Source organism: Calonectris borealis, chromosome 13 (assembly GCF_964195595.1).
Source record: "Calonectris borealis chromosome 13, bCalBor7.hap1.2, whole genome shotgun sequence".
Classification (NCBI taxonomy): domain Eukaryota; kingdom Metazoa; phylum Chordata; class Aves; order Procellariiformes; family Procellariidae; genus Calonectris; species Calonectris borealis.
In genome coordinates, this window is record NC_134324.1 from 21,768,658 (window position 1) to 21,792,959 (window position 24,302).

The window sequence follows — 24,302 nt, forward strand, 5'->3', positions numbered from 1 at the left end:
AATTAGTGCATTGAGTATTTGGAAAGGGTGCTAAGCCACGAGGGCCGTATTTGTCTTTTGACTTTAAGCCCTGCTGCTCTGTGAACAGAGCTAGAAACCGAGTTCAACTTTTTGCCACAACTTTCCTTTTTTTAAAGGGGTTAGCGATGCTGGCTCAACCACAAAAGGTTTAAGAGACAAAACTCAAGTACTCTACGTGCAGAATTTCTGCGGACAGTGCTGCTCCCACCCTCGATTCCCGCCCGGTTTGCCAGGGCACGTGCACTGCAATAGGAAGCTGCTTTACTCAGAACCATTGAGCAAGACAGCTGCGGATGCTTTACTGTTTGAAAATAATCTACACAGAGCAAATTGCAAAGAGTTGCATCTTTAGTTCGTGGCCACCATGCAAAGACTGAAAATTCTGCCAAAAATTCAGTGTGGCTGCTAAGAATTGCATCGAGTTCCAAGTGCACCCATCGTTTTGGAAGCGTTAGGAGTGGCCGTACCAGCTGACCTGGAGTGACGTAAACATTACCACTAGGAATGAAGTACACACCTTTGTGATTCAGTTGTTTTATTTTGCTCTTGCAAGCAGCCACAAGACAGGCTACAGAAGAATAAATAAGTTAAAGCAGAGAGTACCAATTTACACAACCCCACACCGAGATGCTTGACTTCATACCGACAGAGTGCTTTGTGACTGCACCTGACGCAGCCTTCAGGCAGGAGCTGACCAGAACTAACCTGGGTCAAGTATTTCCCCCTTTGGCCAAAAAGGTTTTTAAACATGCCCTCAACCAACTCAACAATCATAAAACGTAGGAAAAAACCTCTTGTAACATCATACAGTCATATCCGTTTGTTCCGAGAGTGTCAGTCTGTTCCAAAATACTTCTGTCCAAAGTGTGTTGGTGCAACAGGATGAACTTCTGTGGTTAAAATTGTGATCTCGGGGAATTCCTGGATAATGGATTTGGCACCTTTTGAGAGAGGGCAAAGGCAATAATGACTACAGCGCTGCAGCTGTGTTTCAGTGCCACATGTTAAATCATGATTAGCAGAATTCCATAGGTAAGTCAGGCCCTGTTCTTCCATCTCTGCTTCATGTTTCTGCCTTAGCTGACTGTCTAGGAGGAGAAACTTCCTGAATTTAGTGGATTGCTTTTTTGGGTTTTCTTATTGGGATTTTTCTTTTCTTTACCATACACATATACTCCCAGTATAATCACCAAAGTGGTTACAGACTGCCAGGATTACTCTCTGCACTTCAGCTGACCTTTTTGATAGTGATTTCTGCCATGGCCAATTTTTAAAACAACGCACAAGATCCACTTTCCTGCTTCACAGAAACAGCTGTTCCTTTTGGATCCCCTTTCACAAGTCAGGATCTTTAACGTGCGGACAGGACCGTTCTGTAGCTTCATTTACCTCACGCTCCTTACAGAACGGGTACTCTCTTGGTGGCGGACCGACTCCACCATCCGTGGGCTGCTGCAGTCCAGAGCAACAGCAGGATTGGCATTGCTTTGTGAGCCACTGAAGCATTTTGTGCACCTGGCAGCGCTGCAAATTCCTGCTTTTAGGAATCCTTTACCATTTGCAGTTTTGCCATTAGGTGTAACAGGCCTTTTCCCTTCTCCTAGCCCATTCCACTGCCTACACCAAACGCGTCGCTGTTCACTCTCAGTTTTACAATTCAGCCAAAAAAAAGCCCCTCTCTCCTGAGCAAAGCGGTGCTGCTGGCGTTATTTGCAAAGGAACAGCCCCGCACCGCTGTCTGAAGCGCGTGGCTAACGTCACTCTTCCCCATTAAACGTACCTGCGCTCACTCTCCTGTCCCCCTCGCACCCCCTCAACTTACCGTGAGGTGTGGAGAAGAGGCTTAGCAGGATAATGACACTTGGTTGTACGCCGTGTTCTACGAGAACTTTGACAGCCTCTATGACGGTATTACCAGTACCTAAAAGGGGAAAAAGTGAGGGGTTTATTTTTTTCCTCCCCGTTGAAGAAGTTGTCCTAGGCCATCCGAGAATATCCGTGTTAACACTGGTGTGTGACTGAATGGTGATCCTCTCCTTTCCCACCTCTGCATGTATTAATGGTAGAAACTTTGGTCTCCTGATGAAGGAACTTCCTCTCTACTCTGAAACAGCCAACGCTGCCAGGTTTGAAGCACTGAAGTCGGTGGATTTTATTAAAGCCCTGAGGCAGGAATGCTCATCCGAAATAGTAAAATGGCAATTAAGAGCTCCATGTGTAGAACCAGAACTAAATCTTAGACTGGAAAAGTTACTTCATCCTGACAAACTCCTTACCACGCTTACCGGCTTTTTTTTTTTTGTAGTATTAACTGTATTTAATTTTAAAGTAGTTTACTTCTAGGATTATAATATTAATCCAATAATGTCTTTTAATAGCATGAGAAAAATACTATTTGAGCCTTTTCTCATGGCAAAATTTAAAAAATTAAATTTATGTCAAGTCTTAATGCTTCACCCTTTCTCATGAATGCAGGCAAGCCCAAATGATTTGCCCTGCATTCATACTGGTGCCGGCTGATAAATTCCCTACTATGTCACCTAAGCCAAGCAAAAACCTAGTCAAAGCCCCCGAAATCTGGAAATTTTCCTTTAAAGGCGGCGCACTCACTGTTCAGATGAGTCTAGCTGCACATAATGATGAAAGACACTTACTTAGTATCGGGTACATAAGAAGAACTTTTCTCCTGTAAATGTCTGGTGGGAACTTGGCATAGTACACTTTCGCTCTCCGAGTCTCCTCGTCGCTCTGTATCAGGATTTTTCCTATGCGGATGGATCGACAGCAGTCTCGTAAACCTTGTTCCATTGCCTCTCCTCAAAGTCAGCAGCGGAAAAAACCAGCGACAAATCGTTACACGCTGAGAAACGGCACAATTGCAAGATGCTACAATTAAACAGACAGTCCCACTGCTGTACTGAAGAGTTCTAAAGAGGAGATTTTTTTTCTCGGTTCTAAGTGTGAAAATCACTGGAAGCTGTTTTCCTTTTTTCAGTGTTTAGACAGAAAAAGGAGTCTGCCTGGTGTTACTTAGCTGCTGGGTATCAGCGTTCCCACGCACCAGCGCTAAGCCCTCGAAGGCGAGAGCTGGAAACGTCAAAACAGCGCGTGGGGTCTGGAGAGCGTCCCCGGGCTCTGCCAGAGACACCTCGGTGCAGAAGGAGCGCGGGCGGCTGCGCAGCCCCTGGGCTTTACGTCGCAGAGACAAAGGTTTCCGCAGCCTTGGGCGAAACGGCCGCCACCCGCCCCCGCGGAGCAGGGTCTGTCTGGGGCCGCTCTCCCAGCAGAAGCCGGCGGCGGCAAACGAGGACGGACTCTTGGCCCGGCCTCTCCCAGCCAACAGTTGCTGGAGAAGAGGCCGGGTGAAACCTGTGGCAGCTCTTTGTCTCCTAAAAAGCTAACGAAACGTATTACTGGGCATTCTGTGATCTAGGATACCTAGGAAAGAACAACAACTGTCAGGTTTGGGTAAAACTTTGCTGTAGAGCAGTGCTGTGGAAAGGAAGTTGCTTACAGGTTTCCAAAACGTTTAATTCGTGCTCATTCAACAACCAGAAACTGCCTACCGCTTCTCATTATGCTGACTCCGCAGTTCCCCTTCTCAAATCTGACTCCTTCGTACTTGTGTCCTGTGAGAGGAAAGAAACCAGACGTCAGTGGCAGTGATTGCTGCCTTCCGCCCCACCTTAATGCCCCTTTGGGGGACGCCGTTTTAAGTGACCTTGGTGTGAATGGAACCAAGATCCCCCGAGTACCCAGGGGACAACAGCGAGCTCCACGTCTCTCAACGGGTGGCATGAACCAACCTGCACACCACATCCTGCAGCCCTCAAACAAGCAATGGGAACAGGGCCAAAACCATAACTGGTAAAGAACTTGAGCTTTTTTTACCTTTAGAAGTCATGTCAGAAAAGTGGCACTGAAGTGATCCTTTCCAAGTATGTGTTTTGTATCTCGGGTATTCTGTGATTATTTTAAATGAAGGAGCTACGCAAAATAAAGGTAAACGGTATGTGCCCTAGGAAGCCAGGTAAATGCAGTCCAGTGCTGCAGGTGGAAGAGTTAGAACTGAAATATGATGCTGCAATGCTACTGTTGTGTTCTTGGTCACTGAAAGAAAGAAGTGGGCAATGGTATGCATATGAGAGACACAGCTCATCAGTACTGTGAGCTCAAGTCTCTCGCTAATGCAGAGATAAAGACAGCAAAGCAAGATTGTCCCAGTCATAGTCCTTCAGATCTAACCCCAGAAGCTGGTAACAAGCTTGCCCAGCACCACTGCTGGGAAGAACATGCGCTGATGTTTCTTACAGGCGTTGCATATTCCCCTGCCGGACTCAAAAGTCCAAAAGCTCCCTTAAAGGAGAAAGAATAGGCTGTTCCACTGATGTCCGTGAGGGGTGTTCTGCTTCTGAGCCCGGAAGAGCAGAAATCACCTGGTTTTGTGGGTTTTTTTGTTACGACATCTTACTTGAAGAGAAAGAGCTCAGTGTAGATAAGCAGGAATTCATGCAGAAGCGTCTGAGTTCTCAAGGGAAGAGCTCCTACTGGAAGAGCTCAGCTGAAGCCATTTTGGCCCCCTCCCTGGGCACAGCTGTGGAGCGAGAGGGCAAACACACCGACTGCAGAGCTCAGACAGCAGGAGCCCATCTACAGCGTGGCTAGGAGTAAGGGCAGGGAACTGCGTCTTCTCACCACGGCGACGTGTGCTCAGAGGGCAAGGTCCGCGAGTCCCTGTGCCCACGGCCAGGTGAGTGGCCCGCTCAAACAGAACTGTAGAGCTTCCGAGTGATGTTACTTGCAGGGGACCTGCCAGTCAAATTGTGTAACGCAGAGAGAAGATGGTCATCAATCTATCCGTCACCAACTGACCAGATGTGATGCCAACGCTCAAGAAGTAAAGTAGCTGCCGTTTTATTTAAAAAGGAGCACAGGTAAGTGATTGTGCCTCCTGAGTGCCTTCCTAAACTCTGTCTGGTTTCAGAATTGAGTGTTCTCAGTCCATCTTTTCTCTAACTAAAAGTAAAGACATACGAATGATTTACTGGGAAGGGCAGAGGGGAAGAGGGTGTCGATGTACAGAGCTGCTCTCACCCTGCAGAAATGCAGATGACTTTCTCGGGGGAAGAGGGCTCGCCTGGCGTCTTACAGGTGTGCTGTGGGCTCACAGCGCGTACCTGAGCTGTTCCCAAGAAGCTGCTGATGCACTAAGCAGCTACCTCTGAGTAACGCGTGCAACCTTACGTACCCTTACAGTTAACAGGAGCAAACCAAAATCACTGCAATGGGTTTCCTCTAGTGTCAACACAGCCACTTTTTATTTCCTGCTTATCATCACTCCCAGCTGGCCCACAGTTGCAAACAGAGACAGATTTAGGCTGGCATGGCAAAACTGCTTGTGCCAAGTACTTTTTCTTAATGGGCATGCAAAATGTCATCAGTTTTAATTCAGCATTGCAGTATGGGCAAGTAAACTGATCTTGCACGTACACTGGTAAATTTTCATCATGGTTTTGCAAGACCAATTTAAAACCTTTGTAAAATGACAACTATATGACTGTATGTTTTGCTCAATTCTGTTGTTACTCACCTTCTAGCTTTTTAAATACTGGAAGGGACCTTAACTCTGTACTCTACCCTCAATGTTAAAACTGTTTCAGGCTCCCCAGGGAGTGGTCACGGCACCAAGCCGTGAGTTCAAGGAGCGTCTGGATGACGCTCTTAGTGATATGGTTTGGTTTTAGGTAGTCCTGCGAGGAGCAGGGGGTTGGACTCAATGATCCTTTACGGGTCCCTTCCAGCTCGAGATATTCTATGATTCTACAATTCTTTTAACAGTTCCATATATTTTTATATTAGTTAAGCTTCCACTTCCAGTTCTACCTAGGGGAGGAGTCATTTCTCACATACCTGTTGGAGTGGTCACGGTACATTCTGTGTATGGCAGTTGATTCAGTCCCTCTTCAACCACAAGTCTGATCTGTAGAACCAAAGACATGAGTCAGCCTGAAGGGATTTGTTATCTATGGAGGCAAGATGCTAAATGTTAGTAGTTTTCACAAGTACCAGGTGAAGACCTAACAGCCTGAAGGGTCTAAAAGGGTCTCTTTAATAGTAGTTAGGGACTGAATGTAGAGACCTTTTGGGGGTGATGCCTACGTTTTGTCCACAAATCAAATGAAGGCAGCATTACAAAACAGAATTGAAAGAAGGAGGGGGTGCATCGGCAATCATAAAACTGACTTTATTTCTATCTGGCAGGCATAGGCATCACAGACAAATTTTTCTCAACAAATGAGTGAAGCACCAATGCAACTTCATTTTGCTGACAGAAAATACTACTGAGAAAAAGGGAAAATTCACCTTCTCTCAGTTCCACATCAGCTAGGCTCTGAGGTCTATTTTCACATCTGTATTTCTATAACTGAACTGCAGTGGGGCTGCCAGAACAGCCACAGAAGCTGCAGCGATGTAAATGCTCCACCGAGTGCAAAGACAAGTCAGTAGATCTAGAAATCTCTTTATCACCTTCTTCTGGCACCGGCCAGCTGTGGTTACTGTGGGACGCTCTGCCAAGCACCTGCGCTTTCACACGGCAGAGATGGCCCAGTTCAGCAGGGACATCTCTACTGGAGGTGCTGGTAAGCCACACACCCCTCCAGCCTCGAGTGGCCAGCAAACCTCCAGCTCTCCCCTGGTGCTGGCCCTGCAGCTGTACCCCAGGCAAAGTTACCGAAACGTATTCATCTGAACTCGGAATGATTGCCCGGGAAAGATGCTCTGGGTATTAAAGATGTAAAAATTCTTTCTGCTAGTGAGCCAAAGATTCGCAGGCCAGAACTGCTCAAGGAAAGCTACTGCCAAGCCGAAGATGAAACCTGTCAAGCAAAAGTCACCGTATGATGGCAGAAATGAGCTGATTGCTCCTGGGACTGTATCCTGCTCGCTTCAGACATTTCTTATTCCAGAAACAAGGCAGAGCAGACTGGAAGACTTTTTTCTGTTCTTCCGTTCTGCCCTAGTTCCTAGCATACAGGCAGCCTCTGTTAGGAATTAGAAACGGTCCCTTAAATTTACAATCCCTCTTTGAAGATCTTTTCAGTCATTTTAGAGCAATGATTTTTTCCTAGAGTTGGGTTTGCGGCAGCCATGTTCAGAGGTGGTGGTCAGACTAAGCCAGTGCAGGGCTCAAAGGGTGCAATGGACATGTAACAGGAGCAGAAGACTGAAAAAGCAATTCACCAGGTAATATTTCTGTAGCAAAACTGCGTATGGGAAACGGGTCCTTCTGAATTGTCAGTCCCCTTTGTGCTTGCCACTGCATGTCTGGTGGCTCCAGGAAGCATACGTAGAGAAGCCAGCTCTACTGCCTTCCTCCTCCTCCTCTTCTTCCTCCTGTCTCTCTGCAAGTAGGGTTTTTGACTCAGTCTTTTGACTCAGTCACTTTAATCCTGAGACTGAAGGCACCAGTGTTCTTCTACTGAAACACACATCGTCTCACATAAGCCAAGAAATCCTTGATTTAATTTTAGGTTTCTGGCACATCTGTACACAATTTTATTTTATTTTTTTAAAGCTATTTCACCAAAAAAAGCCAACCTGTGAGCCAGGTTTGGAAGAAACACTTTTTTTCATACTGCTATCATGTTAACATCGCTCCACATTATCTGCCAAAAGTTTAGAGTAAACCAGTGAAAGTCTATAGTTAAATAATCTCCTTGGTATTACTACACGTATCAATGTTTTATACAGAGGCTGGGAAGATTCTTCTGTAAACTTGTCAGTGTTGACAAAACATTTATTTTTTGCACTGTGCTTTCTGCCCCCATGCTCAGGGATTATAATTTCCCCCTCTTTTCTCTCTGGCCCTGAGAACCAGCAGCCCTGCTCCTCCCCCAGAGAGGTGGCTGCCATTGCTTGGAAGCTAAATCAGGTATCATTATGGCTCCCCATGAAGCAGGGAAGCCAAGCTTTGGTCCTAAGGTAGAAGAGTTTGACTGGAAATTAAAACCATGAATTAAAGTTATCAATAACAAAAATAAAGTCTATTTGTAATTGGGAAAAAAAAAAAAAGCTAAAAGATGTTAAATTCTAGCAGGCCTAGTTAAACTGTCAAGGCTTACAGAGTTATGCTGGAGTTTTAGATTAAGCATTTAATGCTGATATACAAAATTATATGTCAATGTGCTCACTTATTACAGTTCTACGTTTAAGATTTACCCCTGAGCCTTTGCAGTAAACAAAGGGAAATACTGTTTGCTTCGAACCTTCATTAGTCCAACATCTGTTAGAACTGTTAGCAAAAACAAGTTAATAGAGGTCCAAGGAGTTTTAGCTAACTACCACATAAACATTTCAAGGATATGAAAATGTTAGTGGAATCTACCTTTTCTCAGCCCATTAAGCACATGAATGAAGTCTCCTTGCCACACTGAAATACCACTGAAGAAATCAGGTTTGACCAGTTCCTCAGAGTCCGTGAACACAGCAATTTGGGTATAGGCAACTACAGAAAGCAGGCTGACAGTACTCTCATTTAGAAGAGATGTGGTCACTAAATGACAAAACCAGCCAGGGTGCAGTCAGAGGTGGTGCTGCTCTGACCAGACAAAACTGGAAAAATGGGAGCCCTTTTAGAGCCACCCCAAAAGGTATCTGTGTTCCTCAGCAGTTGCATGTTACAACTCTTCCGCCTGCCTGCAATTTGGAAAAAGGTGAAGCATTTAAATGCCAAGAAAGCAGAATTTAAACAAATTCTGGACTGACCATTATTATCTTCCCCTATTTGTGGGAAGACAGCAGTCTAACTGTATTTTGTGTGATAGCCACGCATCCCCTAATTTCCAAGATCACAGTAATTCCTAGGGGGTTCCTCTAACCCATTATGTTGTAACTTTTCTTGGAAGCTGAAGGGAAGGCAGAGCAGTGGGGCTGTCAGCCGTACTTCATATCTACACAGCTCTCTGCACCTCAGGATTTCAAACCACCTTTGAAGTATGCACTATCACCCCGCTGAAAGAGAGGCAGGTGGGCGGAAAGGTGAAGTGACTCGTTCAGTGTTACGCAGGGAGTCGCTGGTAGGGCTGAGAAACTAATTAATTCCTCAACCTCAGACCTCCAGTCAAACCACAAAATTCACCTTCTGCTGAAAAGCACCACGGTGTGAACTGAGGCTGTAGGTCAGTGCTGTGCAAATGACAAACGCCTGCCTGAATCCAGGCAGCAAGTCAACTTTGCTTGGTCCTGGCCAAGACTCTAGACACGCAATGTCCTCTGTGCCTCTGGGAGATGGCTCCTCTTCCTCTTACTCGCCTGGTCTCTTAGCCCACAACAACACACCGCTCAGCTGGTGGGCAGCAGCAGCTTAACTTCACGGGGCTGGACCTAGCTTATTGTGTACCTCCTACTGCGCAGGCCTTGGGAAAAAGTTCTCAGGTGGTCTCAGTAAAAATGCTGCGGGCTTTGTGAGCGTCTCACCAGTTCTACAGCAGTCCTGCAAGGTGACGTCGATTAAATGCTTCCACAGTGCGTGGGTGCTGGGCAGCACACATACAAGGGTTCGGTGTGAGCCTCTTGCACTGAGAGGAATTGTCTGCCGGTGTTTCTCAAATTGGTCTCACGACCGCTTTGAGGTCTACCTGTCCAGGTATCTACTACCGCAAGTCATAACGATTGATCGTCTCCTGTGTCAGAGGCTTACTTCCCACAGCTGCCTCTCCTCCTACACAAACACAAGATGGGTTGTCTTCATCCTCATGACTTTAACCCCACATCTTTCCGCTTCAGGATCACAGCACTGGCAGTGGCTTTCAGAAACTCCCTGCTAACCTTTACCGCCTGTTAACTCCTTTCTCTCACAAGTATCTTTGAACGTTTCTTTGGTGTCATCCCCTCACATGTGAAACAAACTGCCAGAAGAAAAAACTGTACCACCAGAAATCCATCAGCTTTAGAATCCTTCCTTAAGACCTCTTCCTATGGTGACCTTATGAGATGCTGCCACTAACAACTGCCAAGCTAGCAGCAAGCTTAACTTCATTTTCGTTTTCTCTCTGCAACGAGATGTACTTTGTTACCCATCAATCCCACGCATATGTTTCTTCTCTTCATGTATTGCATCTTGCCATTAAGTTCTGTTTGCTAACTGGGTGGAAAACATAGTGAGTCTTAACTATGTTTGCACCCCACCAAGCTTAGTGGAGACCACGTCCCACATGAAATTGCAACTGTTCTTCGCCACACCTAGGAATAACATACCGAAAATGAGATAGTCCTACATACTGTTTTGCATAAAATTCCTCCCACAAAATGAAAAACAGACTAGCGGGTTCTGTAGCAGACATCTGCATGACCAGCAGAGGCGCTTCTGTGAAGAGCAGCTCCCCATCTGTGCAAGCGCTGGCCAGCCCGTAGCCTGACCTCAACTCCCTGCCTGGAAGCTGCAGTTTCTAGCAATGAGGGGGAAAAAATCAGTGCTTCCCTCAAAATGGCGCAAGACCTCCAAGTAAAGTGAAAAGGTATGTGGGAGTGGTCCTTCGCACTAATGAACGACAATAAGGTACAGTCAAGACTGTTAAGGGTTTTCCTGTCAGTATTAGAATAGCCACTGTTAGATTATCTCTTTTTTAAAATTTTAAAGTATCTCTTTTTTATAAGATTAGGAATATAGTGCTTCTCTTTAATTCAAAGAAGTTGGTAGGAATGAATGCTCCTTAAAGGGTGCAGCACGATGGGAACCTAATACAAGGTAAAATGAGAATGTTAACCAGAAACCCCTCCTGTGAAGGGAGTACTGGTGGGGAAGGGACCCGACCCCTGCCCTGGAGACCCATACCCTGAAAATGTGTGGGATTGCTGGTGTTGACCTTTGTTGGCTTCCTGAATCCTATTTGCACATTTAAGCACGTGAAGAACCCGAAACCACAAAACCCAGGAAGAACGACACATAGCTGAGCTAGTCTTTCACAGGTGGTGGATGTTTCCTGGGCTGTTCCTACTCGTCCAACGAACTGTAAAGGACATGTGCCTGTTTAAATGGCATCTGCTGAGAACTGCTGGCACGGAACAAAGTTGGGACTGCGACTTTCCGCCTGTCCAATATGAAGTACTGTTGGCAAAGAAGGCACCCCAGTCAGTCACTTGATCCACGAGTGATGAGTGATGGGATTTGTTGGCTTGGGCCTTTACTGTTCTTGGTGAATGGGAATGCAAGAAACATCCTCAACAAGGGAAAAGCAGGGGAGAAAGTGGAAAAGCTGCAAAGGTAAAAAGCACTGCAGTCACAATCTTAGGTTGTGGTCATATCTAAGCCCTGAGCAAGCCTGGATCAGGCATGGATTAAGACTGGGCTCATCACAGGAAACCTGCCTGCTGTGGCAAACGGTGCTAGTAATCGAATGGTCTCCGGACTCCTCTTTGCTAGAGGGGGAAAGAAAGACTTTCCTTGTTAATGAACGTGGATTTGCGAACAGCAAACACCCTCATGAATAGGAAGTGTATGTGTGGGCGTGAGTGTTGTGGTTTTCTTTAAGCATGTAATTTAAATGAGATAAATGTTGCATTCCCAACAGCCTTTGTTCTGACTTACTAAAATGTGTGAAAACTTCAAATTGCTTTGTCCCTGATAGTAACTACCATATGGCTAAAAACAAATTCCCAGTGTGGGTGCACCCAGAGCTATTAATCTAATCTAATACACAAGTGCCAGGAGGCACTTCTGCATGCAAGCAATTGTTAACATCTAGACTGTAAGAAATTGTACAGCTCTGTTCACAAGATCAAAAGTACTGTTTCAAAGTAAAACTGAATTATCTCTAGCCTCTGTGCATCTGTTTTTAAACAGTATTCTCTTATTACTACTGCTCTCTATCCTGAAGTAGCTGTGTTTGATAATAACATGGTTTCTGGAACCCTTTAAGATGAAAGCAGTCCGTAACAGAGAACAGAAGTCCCTATACAGAAAGTCGCTGTCAATCAGCAATTTCCTTTGTGTAGAAAAGTTGCTCTCACACCACCATTATTCTAGCCTGAAAGACCCATTTGATGGAAGAGTTACAAAGTACAATACCAAGAAGAAGAAATTCTTCACCTACCAGACGATCAGCAGAAAATACGAAGTCTCCTCTACTGGATTTCCTGAAAAAGGTAATAATTTCCATTTTAAATTGGGGAATAATTTTAAGAACATTGCTTAAATAGAATATCAATTCAAGGACAATATATTCTAAAGGCAGTTCAGAGAAAAGTCTCCTACCATATACAAAATTTATCCCACAGAGATTCTGCTCCATGGGTTTCCTGCATGGTGGCGAAGACTGAGATGCAGTGAGCTAACGCAGGGGTTCCCTCTTACTACTGGCAACGCTGCTGCACTGTACCAGTAGCAATTAAAGCATGAAAACATAAGAATGATGTTCTGTAGGTTTTCCTCTGTACTACCGTTCCAGCTCAGTCCGGAAACACCTCACGAGCTCGGATGAGCACCAGCCTGGTACATTCCCTACAGCCCTGAGCCAGAGAGCTTTGCTCCGCCTGTTCTTAAGTCAATCAGAAACCACGGGACAGTAACACAGATCCCTAGCCCTGAGACCGAGTTAACACACCTGATAAGCAGGATATATCTCGTCTGGAATTCATTCATAGTGTGACTAGACTAGTGAACCTGAGACTAAAATGAGCAGGGATTAATGAGTCTTATTAGCTTGGATGCAACTTTTTGCTCACATGACTGCACGGCTTTTGGCCCCTTCAGAAGACAGAATAAGCTCACTTCCTCCCGCTACATACTGTGCGAGTATGCCTCGTTAAAAGCCTGAATTTTAACAGCAGATTTTAACACCTTGCTTCCCATGTCAAGACCAACTCTCACTACACAAGAGTAGGACAAATTTCCAATTAAGGAGCCAACACTTAGAGTATGCTAGCCTTAAAAACACTCAGACAAAGCATCAACATCATAAGCGGGTACTTTTTAGTGAAATTTTCTATTAATCACAGCAGGCATTTTCAAACCATGATACTCTGGATGTCTCCTTAAATACCATAAAGAGAGTTTTGTATTTAATCCCCAAGATTCTGCAACGTCTTACGTTGAGATGAGTGAAAGTCAAGAGGTTTGTCTGCTTATTTCCTAAGCAACTGGTGACTTAGCCACACTAAAAAAGGCGTTTTAAAAAGGGTGTCAGCCTAATCTAATTTCTTTCCTTGGGCTAATAAGACATTATTAAAAACGCTGTTCGTTTTTGTTTTTTCCTTCTTTCTGGTAATAACAGGATATTCACATCTTTCTGCTACTTTGACAGTAACCAGAAAGGCAATGCTCAAAAAAAAAAAAAAAATCACCTATCCCAAACAGCAAAAAGCCACCTCAAAAACCCTACAATCATACAAACTGATTTTCTTAAGATTTTTTAAGGGATTCATATTTCCATCTGTGGCATGTATAAGTATTTAAAAAAAAGGGATGCAGCAAAGTGTGTAGGTGGCACATCTAGGTCTTTCCAGACTAGACTATGGTGTTTCAGAAAATTTAGCTGTATTTCATGAATGGGTGGTAAGACAAACCCAACAATGTCAAGACCACAGTTTTGACTGCAAAGTGATACATGTTTAGAGTGAATACTATGAGCTATTAACACAGATTACTAGGTTTTAAATTAACTACTCTGTCCTTGCAGAGAGACACAGATGTTTTTATGCACAGTTCACTGAACACCCTTACCCAGTTATGCCTGTTTCTTGAGGGGAGTACAACAGAAAACAATGGTGCATAAAAACGAGAGACAAATAATAGCAATACTGAAAATGACAGACCTCTTGCGCACCGGCAGCTGGAAAGCTGTGACCAGATTTCAAGCCCCACATCATATGAGAATTGCTAGGGGCCAGAAAAAAAGGCTTATGTGAAAACACTACAACTGTTCACCTTAAATACCAGATAGAAGTACAGAAAGTAACGATCAATGGCAGACTGGAAACTTTTTCAGCTTCTCGATAAAGTAACAAGACAACATCTAGAAAAGTGAGGTGTTAAAACCCGACTGTTGTAGCATATGGCTAACAACACGAACATTGTGTTAAACAATATAAATTAGTTTCATTTTGTTTCTGAAGGTATGGAAGCATGGCATCACTCAAGACACAGTGTCACATGCGTGTCTTAAAAGGTGAGAAGAAACGGTTTTTGCGAATATACCATAATACAAACTAACTGCAGGGTTTCTTGCTGCTTTAGCGCTCAGTACTAGTTAGAACCACTGATACGGCTGTAGGCTATGCAGGTCGCGGTCTGATGCGCTTTAGTAATCCCCGTTTCTCTAGTTCCCTTACAGAAGAACTTCTTGAGAGACATCCAGAGTCCTGTGAAGGAAAGACTGAAAAAAAAGCCACTTCCCTAAACAGAATTTGTAAAAGGCCTTTATAAAAAAACTTAAGGCACTGGATGAACTGTTGCCATTAAGGGGAGATGATGTAGCTGGGAAACAGCACTTCAGTACTTAATTTTTCCCAGTGCCTGGGCTGGGGGGGTGGTATGTGAAAGGGATCCCACCCTTCCCGCCTGCAGTAGTCATCTTTACTCATCGCAGGTGAGTTACACACGCCTCAATCATCCTACTCTGTATAGCAGTCAGGACTGCGTGTCCTACCCCTGTACTGTCTTCATTTCTATATTGTTCAGTTCCCTAGGGAATAAGAAGCCTTAGCAGAACACAACAGAACGATCTCACATAACAGACACAATAACCTTTAAACACCTACATTTAAATCATGTCTATTGTTAAATCAGGAGTTAAAATGACACTACCAATCTGAGCTAATGAATTTGCTTCTATAGAAACCAGACTCTACATCAGAAATTGCTGCACTACTCATTTCAGCTTCCAGATCCCTGGTTCTAATCTGTGCAGACCAGAAATGACTTTGAGATCATACCTTCCTTAGAAAGAGGCTATAACTGTTTGTTCCCAAACATTCAATACTTAAACACATCAGTTCACATCCCATTAGAGGACTCAAAATTCATATCCAACACACAGTGTAAAAGGCATCTGCCCACCGGTTAGGCATTCGCTATATGGAAAAGCGAACAAGCCTGAGGACAAACAAGCAAACCCACGCACACTCAAGTTGAGGTGATCTATCCATCTCCCCAACTCTGGCACACAGACTTAGTTCTTGTTAACTTTAATGTAGCAAAAGAAATACATGGTCATTTTAGTCTATCAGACGGCCATTACTGATTCAGCCAGCTGTCGCTGAACCCTCCACAGGACAAGATGACCAGCCACACGAAGGTGGGTTTTTCTTTTAAACTGGACAGTTATTCCAATTGAAAGGCCGTGATTTCTTCCTCTGAATCCTCTCAGGAACAAGGAAAGAGCTTTCCACTTTTCTGAGCAGCTCACGCTATGGACAAAATAGAGACCCTGAGGTCTTCTGCATCTGGCCTGACCATCCTTAGCTCCGTGTAAGCATGCCTGATTCTAACTTGCATTGCACTTGGAGTATCTATCCCTTCCTTACTTCACAGTAACAGTCCTATTTGACTGGGTTTTTTCCCTAGTTTTGTTCTGTTTCTCTCTCCCCAGTAGCTTGCCTTTTATTTTCTGTCCTTTTCATGACCTTTTCAGGTGTCTGCTGTACCTGGAACATCCATCTTCTGCAGCATTAAGTAATCCAAATATCTTCCTTGAGTTAAGGCAGCTATCCTGTTACCTGTTCTTTTTTTAATCCGGAAAGAAAGATTAAGTGATAGGTATCTAATTGCCCTTTAGATGACACAGCTTTTCCCTCTTCCCCAAGCAGCGTATGTGAACATACCCTTTTGTCAGTTTAAATCGGATTTTTTGACTAGTAGCTCCTCTTAGCCGTATAGCTCCTTATTCACAAATATGATACTTCTTCTGAAGAGCTTCTTTTAGCACTTGGTTTGAATGCTACAGTGGTCATATAGTCGTCTTAAGGCAGATTACACCTGCCCAGGGAAAGGCTACTGCAACGGTTTCTAACCAGTGCGTAAGAAATCCTCCCACCCTTGCAGCTGAGCACGTTTTAGCATCTTTCTGAATGACAGGCCAGTCCCAGATCTCTTATTTGATGCAGCTGATTTTCTGGGACAGAATGCAAAAATGGTGTTTCCCTACTGTCCTTACATACAAAGCCTACACCTGCCTTTCTGAGCAGGCTGTTGTCCAGTTTTCCTTACTGGTCGGGAAGGGAGCTTGGAAGTGACAGTTACATCTCCACTGCCAGGGCAGTGTCACGCTCAGAATAAAGCACAGTTTGCTATTACTGCAGCTGTTATGAGTAATTCATTATTTACAAGTCTTATTCTACACTTTCCCTTACCAAAGTCTCATGTAATGAAGCTGATGCAACTCTAAAAAAAAATCTCTTCAAAATTAAAATATCAGCTGCTGGTTTCTGGATAAGCTCACTATAACCAGAAACTTAGTAAACGTATTTGCCAGCATTCAAAACCTACTTACAACAAAATAATAATAAAAAAACCCTAGCTGGGTACAGTAACCACACTGCTAGTATTCGCCTAGATGTCAAAACTATATGCTATTTCTTTTTCATTAACCTCAAAACCTTCTATAGGCCATCACCAAGCCTAGTTTGGATTTCCTCTCTCTCTCTCTCTGCTTAACCCACTTAAAACTTCCGTTTCTGTGCTGCAGGGAAGCAGCCAGGCAGACATTCTCGCCTGCACAGATCTTTTGTGTGGTCTTGCCACAATTGCCCTCCTTACATCGAGACTGCACTACCTCTGTGTGCTCCTGCCTGCAATGAGATTATGTTTTTCCAGAATGCTTTGAAGATTAAAAAAAAAAACAACTAGTTTAAGGTAACAAGGTTCACGTAAGCTAATAAAATTAATGTAGGTATTGTCTTTGAGAGATGATGATTAGTTTTGCATAAAAATGTATTAGTGTTAGTGGCTACAAAGTACTCAAGAACCAGGAAATAGGAAAATGTAGACTAAACGCAGATGGACAGATATGAAACAAGGTGAAGAACTGCGTCTGTGCTATGTGTTAGTTATTGCAGATGTTAGAAAGCCCATGCATTGCAGGAAGAGAACGTTTTATTCAGAACCTGATCACTCTATCAATGAACTTGATTTCACCCCTCTGTGTCTGCTGGTGGTTCTTGCATCACAGTAGGCAAATTGTGCTTTTAATAGATGGCCGCTACTTATGTTTGTCATATGTTGCAAGCTAAATTTAATAGTGTATGATATCACCTTCCAAGTGGTGAACAATCAAAGCTACAAATGTGGTCAGTGGGATGCTATGTAAGGCATAATAAAACATTAAGTATCTCATATTGGATGTTCAGCAGTGAGGCACAATTTTGCATGAATTTCTGCAGCTTAAAATTTCTAAAACTGGAATAACACCTTTGTGTCTCACAAGGTATGGTAGCAGCAAGGACTCTTGGTGACACAAAGTGACAACAATGGAAAATGATTGTCTTCAAAAAAGGCAGTCTCCTTTCAGGTTATGTATGTGCCTTAAGTAAACAAACTGTTCTCTCCTTGTCTGCCTCCCTCAATACTGTCTCTCTCCCACTCCTCCCAGCCCACCATGGTCCCCACCACAGTCTCTATGCTATCCCCAACCTTTTATTCCAAAACTATTCTTTTTGCCTAATTTGTTACAGTCCCTGCTCCTCAAACATCTGATTCCAGATCACTTTCATTTCAGCTAGTACCACTTTTCTCCAATCTTTTTCTCATTTCTAGCTCTCTCAGGCTGCCCTTGTGATCTGTTTTCTTATGGCTATCCTTGTCCCAAAATCCTTAACACACCCCCCCATTAATACAAAGACTTGGCCCTTATGTTTTCCTTAACAGGGTAGTCCCAATCTTCAGCGAACTCGTGTGATTTCCCTGCCATTGATTCCCAAACCTAGCACCTGTCCTTTGCCAACCTTTAAATCCAGTCTGTGCTCCCATACCCGCGTTGCCTTAATCCACCCCATCCTGCGTACAGTGTACGATATCCAGGACAGTGGCAACGAGGCCCAGCTCCTGCCGGGGCGGCAATAAGCTACAGCTTCCTTCCTCAAGGGTTTTATGCTCCGTTCTACGGTGATGATGATGTGGCAAGCAAGCCCTGAGCCGTCCACGCTGCGGAGGTACGCAAGAACCTCACATCAGCGCAAAGATCTGTAAGAGCTTTTAAAAGCCGCCGCATCAATGCCTTTGTCACCGACGGCCCCGAGGCGGAGCCGGCTATCGCAGCCCCCGGGAGCGCTGCCTGCCGCCGAGCCGAGGCGAGGGGCGGGAGAGGCGAAGGGCGGGCGGGCGGCGGCGCACACCTTCCCCTCCCCTCCCTTCCCGTCCCCTCCGGCCACACGTCACCAGCAATGGCTGCACGGCCGCGGCGCTGGCGCAGCGCCCAGAAGCGCGGGCGTTAAGCCCGGCACGGGAGCACGCCCCGCCAGAGGCCCGCCCGCCGCCCCCGGCCTCGGCGGGTGCCACCTGGCTGACAGGCAGCGGCGCCGGGAGCCCGCGGGCAGCGTCCGCCGCCGCATCCCTCGGGAGGCTGCGCCGAGCATGGAAGCCGGCGCTGGAGGCCGGCCGAGAGCGGGCTCGGCGGGACTGCGGCTCCCTGAGGGAAGCGGGGGCCGGCGGGCGGCGATCCCCCCTCAGCCCCCGGCTCCTCCTCAGGCCACGCTTCCCGCCGCCGGCGCCGCGCGGCCTCCCCGGCCGCTGCCCGCCCCGCCGCCCGCTCACTTGTCCCTGATGATCGTCTGGAGCTCCCGGAGCTGGTCGTTCATGGGCAGCAGCTTCAGCTGCGGCCCGATCGGCGGCGCGCCGCCCTCCCCCGCGGCGATCGGCGGTGCCACCGCCGCCACCGCCCCGTTACTGCTGCTGTCCGGGCTGGGGCAGCCGCTGCTCTCCTCGCCGGGCTCCGCGAAGCGGATCAGCCGGGAGCCGCCGCCCGCGGCGGCCGCCGCCGGCTGCTCGTCCTGCGGCCGCGGGCCGAGCCGCTGGTTCTGGCAGGGCATCGCCTCCATGCGCCGGGGCGGGCCCCGCCCCCCCGCGCCGGCCCTTGCCGCCACGCGCCGCGCCGGCCCCGCTTGCGCCGCCGCCGGGGAGGGGGGCAGGGGGGATCGCGCCGGCCCGCCCTCGCTCTATTGGCTGCCGGCGCCGCCACTCAAGGCCGCGGCGGGAGCGCAGGCACGGGAGGCGGGCGGGGAGGGGCGGGGTGTTGCTGTCGGCACCGCCCGGCGCGGTGACGTCTCGTCCCCGCCGCTGTCCCGCGCCTCTCTCGAGCCGCTCGCGCGGCGGGCTGTGCGGGCGCCTCGGGGCGGTGGGCGCCAACGGCCTGTCAGGCTCCGCCGGCCTGTCAGGCTCCTCGTCCTGCGCCCGCCGCCTCCGCCTTCCCGGCAGGTTTTGCCCGGAGACCCCTGTCAGCTGCAGGGCCCGCTCGGCGAGGGGCTGAGTGCCGCCTCTCGGCGTCCGCCGCATGGCAGAAAAGCTGTGCTGCGGGGTTTTTCTCTGTATTTGGTTGGGTTTTGGTGTTTTTTTGGGGATCTCTCGGGATGCTGGAAACTGTAATAGACATAAGATCCGTGCAGGGTCAGAGGAGAAGAGGAGGCAGGACTGAAGGCAGTCCGAATGTGTAATTGTGAATTTCTCCTGAATACAAACGCCCAACTGTCAGGTTTATCTGTGTGTGCAGAGACATCCCGCATCGATCCGACCAGCAGCACGGGCTCTCAGCCGTGTGATGTATCTCCAGTATTTCCACCCTATCAAGCTCTTTGGACACGCGCTACACGGAATATCCTGACTGTGGGTAGAAGAACCCTGAATTGTGGTATGGCAGTATTTGACGTAGGTCTAATGCCTCTCTAACGGAGATTTACAGAATCAATCGACAAACACGTATTGTTAACCTCACAACACCATTCGGAGACAACTGTATTATCACAGGCTTGTCTCCTTAAATACGCAGAGAAGAGCCGGTTCCATAAGCCTGTACGCTGCGTCAGTGATAGAACCTGTTACGTACTTCCAGTAAGACCCTAAAATCGAGGATGGAAAACGGGCATTTGACCATTCAGTGCATACTCTCTGTAGTACAGACTAGCACTAATTTTTTGTCTAATGCAGTTTTAAAGTTCTGAAGCAAGCACCAACGGCATGAGAAATAAATATATTCCTCTCATGAAATACAAAGAGGAATGTTTAGAGTTCTGATGGAATATTGAAAATGACGTTCTGTCATTCATCTAACACTGAAAAAACACAGCAGCAGACTGGTGGAGAGGAGGCGATTAATTTTGAGAAAGGGATTAAAAGTGCTAAATGCTAGCAGCTTAGTTTACAGATAACTAAGGGGTGACTATACCCCATGCTGTAAACACTTAAGAAGGGTGAGAAATTATTAATGATGATAGAAGGAGGGAGTACTGCAAGTAATGGGATCAAATTAAATACAGGAAAGCCAAAAAGAAATATCTGGCAAATAACTGTCATAATGGCAATGTGATAGGATAGCTGGTATCCCCTCATTTAGTGTGTTTAGAATGAAAATGGCTAAGACATGAGAAAATTATCTGCACTAAAAAAATCTGACATTACATATATATGCACATACCTACAATATCAAATGGCTATGTGGTATTTGATCGAAAATTTTATAATTAATAATTTTAATATTCCATTATCATGAACTGAGCAAAAAATCAGCTTTAGAATTTCCATTTTCTGTGCTCATGCATATCATTGTATTTTCTCTACACTGTTAAGCTAATAAGGTACTTAATAGATTTGATACTAGTATTTTCCCTGCAAATTTTGCCTTTACCTGCTGTTCCTTCTTTAATAACTCTCCAGTGCTGCTGGGTTTATTTCCTCCCCCCACTATGTCAGTCTTTTTTCCAGTTCCTATCTTCTCTTGCTCCTTTTGATACCAGTTTATTTACGTGACACCAGACTATTGATACCCGCACAAGGCACTGCACAAACCCCAAAAGAGACCCAGAGGGAAAAAGAGGCCATATACCTATAGTGGTCAGAAACGTGACAACCCCTTCTCTCCAAGTGACCTAACCAGGAGAACAAAGCTCATGCTATAGACACGGAAAGCTAACAGAAGAGTTTTATAAACTTACACTGTTTAAAGGAGCTTGCCACAAAAAAAAAAAAATCTGTTTCTCTGCAGATTTAGCTGTAGAAGCAGAGGATCTCCTTGGAGACAGAAATCAATCCATGCTCCAGACTTGGCAGTCAGAAAAGTTTACAGAAGCAGCTTAGCAAAGGAAATATAAGCCATGGCGCATAGAGGCGAAATAACACCTTATTTAGAGTTTATTAAAGTTTTTAAGTTCTTTCTCACTAAAGGTGTTCACTATGGTTATAACATTGTAGTCAACTTCACTTACAGCAGTAAGTACTTACTTCTTCCAGCTGTAAAAAAGCAGAGTACAATTTCATAAAGACTATTTACAGAACTAAGATTTTTAATTATTAAACATTCCTTTAAAATGGAAAGAATCAACACTGAATGCCAGATAATCAGTATGCCAAGGGGAGACCGAAACCTGTATTTCGTATGGTAACGTTGACAATTCCAGTTATGGCAGGCATCAGGCTAAATGAAAGTGCCCCCAGAGCTGTGGAAATCAAAATTAATTCAGGAATCAGGCTAGAGGATAAAGAAAAGTGGTAAAACTCAACCTGAATTTAGAATTAACAGTATTGGAAGGGTTATGAACACAAGGAGGGGAATGCTTGACCAAAGTATATGAAGACAGACGAAAAATTAATGGGAAGAAATGAATGCAAAGAAATTAAAAATAGAAAAACAGGACAAGGTTGGGGGGGCATAGAACCCCTCACTCAGAGATACAAAATTAGTTTTGACCAGTAGAATATGTGCCGAAAGCCACAGTACTGATTGGGAGATAGGGACTATTGCACTTATTTCTAGAAAAATACGAACTATTAATCCTCAGACCTTACATTTAAGAACAGAGCAGCTACACATACATTTGAAGTGCAGTGTGAATTATATTTTGTAGTCAATTAAATAAATAGCATAAATGAGCTGTATTTTAAAATGTTTGATTACATTACAAAACTGGCGTTTTGATTTTCTTTTTACAAAAACATGTTCTTGTCCACCTTAACGCTAAGCGAGACTTGCCCTGTATTTTGTTATGGCAAACAGGTGACATGGTGTATGAACATACTGTTAGCTGTTTCACAAATTATTTAAAATTTATCATGTCAGTTAGTTCTACTGCAGATAACACAGAGCTACAAAACTATCTAAAATCCTAACTGGAATGCCTCTAAAATCCTAACCAGAATGCCAGCCACTGAAAAAGGCTGTTTAACCTCTCACATTATAGCCACAAGCCACCCTAATTACCAGTGACTAATGTGTTGGAGTGTTTCCATTTTTATTGCTTCAAACACTTTTAAAAAGTTGGATTTTAAGACTATGCTAAGCATACATCTTTTGAAAAATTATGCCTGTTACACAGTCTCAAAACCACCACGGACAAAGTCCCCTGTATCCGAGCAAAGTCACCTCTTTTCCCTCTGACCTTCGTTAGGCTGGCACAGCACTGGGATCCTGGAAGATGCTTACTCAGGTGGCCATGGGGGAGGCACACGCCATCAAAAACTCAGCTGAGAGTAGCCTTGTCATGCAGACAGCATTCGCAGTGTTTTCCGTGGAGACCCCCCAGCCCCCTGTCAGCTGCAGGGCCCACTTGGCGAGGGGCTGAAGGCTGCTCCGCCGCGCCCACCGCCTGTCACGGAAGCTCTACTTCAGGTTCAGCAGTTTTTCTTTTTTTTTTTTTTGTGGGTTTTTTCTGTTCTTTTTTCTTAAATGATCTGTCATGTATTTTGGTTATTTCATCTCGGTCTGTTCTGGCGCTTTGCATTTTTGCCCAGTGTTGTATTGGTTGTAAAATACATGCTGTTACACTCGCATTGAGTCTTTCCAAGATTGGCCTTGCAGTATTTTCATTCTGAGTATTGGCCATCTGGCACTGTGTGCTGCAGTATTTAGTGCCACAAATAATAATGAAAAATATGGTAATATCTCTTTAACTTAAAAATATAAGACAGAGGGTATAAAGCTTTGGATCTCTAAGCACTTAACAAGTTGCAAGCCAAATCCTGAGGACCTTCCTTAACTTAGCCTTACTGGAGTCTCCTGAGTAAGGACCTTCAGTTTTGGTTTTCACTCTTCATGGAAGATGTTACAGTGCAGGTGGAAACGGGTGCATTTGTAATGGTAGTGGAGTTTCTTGACCTCTCGAGCCAGATTGTGGGGGTGTGTATGTGAACATTCAGTGTCCCTCCAAAGTCCAGCACTGCCTGCTCTGCTGGCAGCCCTTTGCTGGCTGGATTCTTTCTTGTGATAATTGAGGATAGAAGAACATTTTCCTTTTAAACATGCTGAGATTCTGATGTGGCATGTCTGTGGCAGTGAGGACTGTGGGTGTGTGCATAACATATGGCTTTGAATTTGGTGCTAGGTACAGGTGTAGCTCCAGTCCTTGTACTTCCCTGGTCAGCAGCATCATGAAAGATAAATGTAACAATATACTGTGGTAAAGAGAAGCTGGGGTTCACTGTGACAAAAATAAATTTTTTAACGTAGGTGGCTTATTTTAGGACAAGAGTATGATTTAGTGGTTTGAGCACAGCACAGTCAGAGGCAGACATTTGTTTCAATTCTTTTTCTACCTAATATTTACTTTTTCATGTTGCTCAGATTGGTGGAGTTTTTTTGCATTTTATGTTACCTCTGTATGAAATACTAATGAAACACGATGTTTGGAGCAGTAGGATGAGGACGATGTTTGTGTGGCACTCCAAATATACATGACCATAATTGGATCCTAATTACAAGAATGTAAACTTATAAATAACAACTAATTCCAGTTTTAGAAATATAAAACTGTGGCTGGGGAAAGGTTCTTGCTCACAAGGGAAGTGCTTAAAGTGTCCTTATCATGGTTTGTAACATTATTCATGAAAAATAGTAATCTAAGGAAGCAGTAGTAGCAATTCTAGTATGTTGTTTTGTGATCCTTAATTTCACTTTTGTGTTTCTTATTGAGATATCGCATAGTATTCTGGCTGTGCAGCACTTACTATCTCTGTTGTCTTAACAAACACATTTTCACATTAGATTAATCTCATTAGAAGGAGCGGGAGGTAAAAACATTTCCAAACTTGCCTGTTTTTGAAATATTATCTCTGGTACCCATGGGTAACTGCTCCTCTCACAACTTCT

At 45.2% G+C, this 24,302-nt stretch overlaps 1 protein-coding gene across 1 annotated transcript; it reads right to left on the reverse strand.

The window, feature by feature from the left end:
- Nucleotides 1-539: 539 nt before the first annotated feature.
- Nucleotides 540-19,066, reverse strand: UPRT (uracil phosphoribosyltransferase homolog). The gene is made up of 7 exons (XM_075162476.1): nt 18,767-19,066; nt 12,114-12,156; nt 5,932-6,001; nt 3,588-3,650; nt 2,676-2,837; nt 1,844-1,942; nt 540-962 (listed from the first exon to the last, which is right to left on the reverse strand). Exons 1-7 carry the CDS (start codon nt 19,048-19,050, stop codon nt 856-858), a joined length of 828 nt encoding a protein of 275 aa, XP_075018577.1. The 5' UTR covers nt 19,051-19,066; the 3' UTR covers nt 540-855.
- Between the last annotated feature and the right edge of the window lie 5,236 nt (nt 19,067-24,302).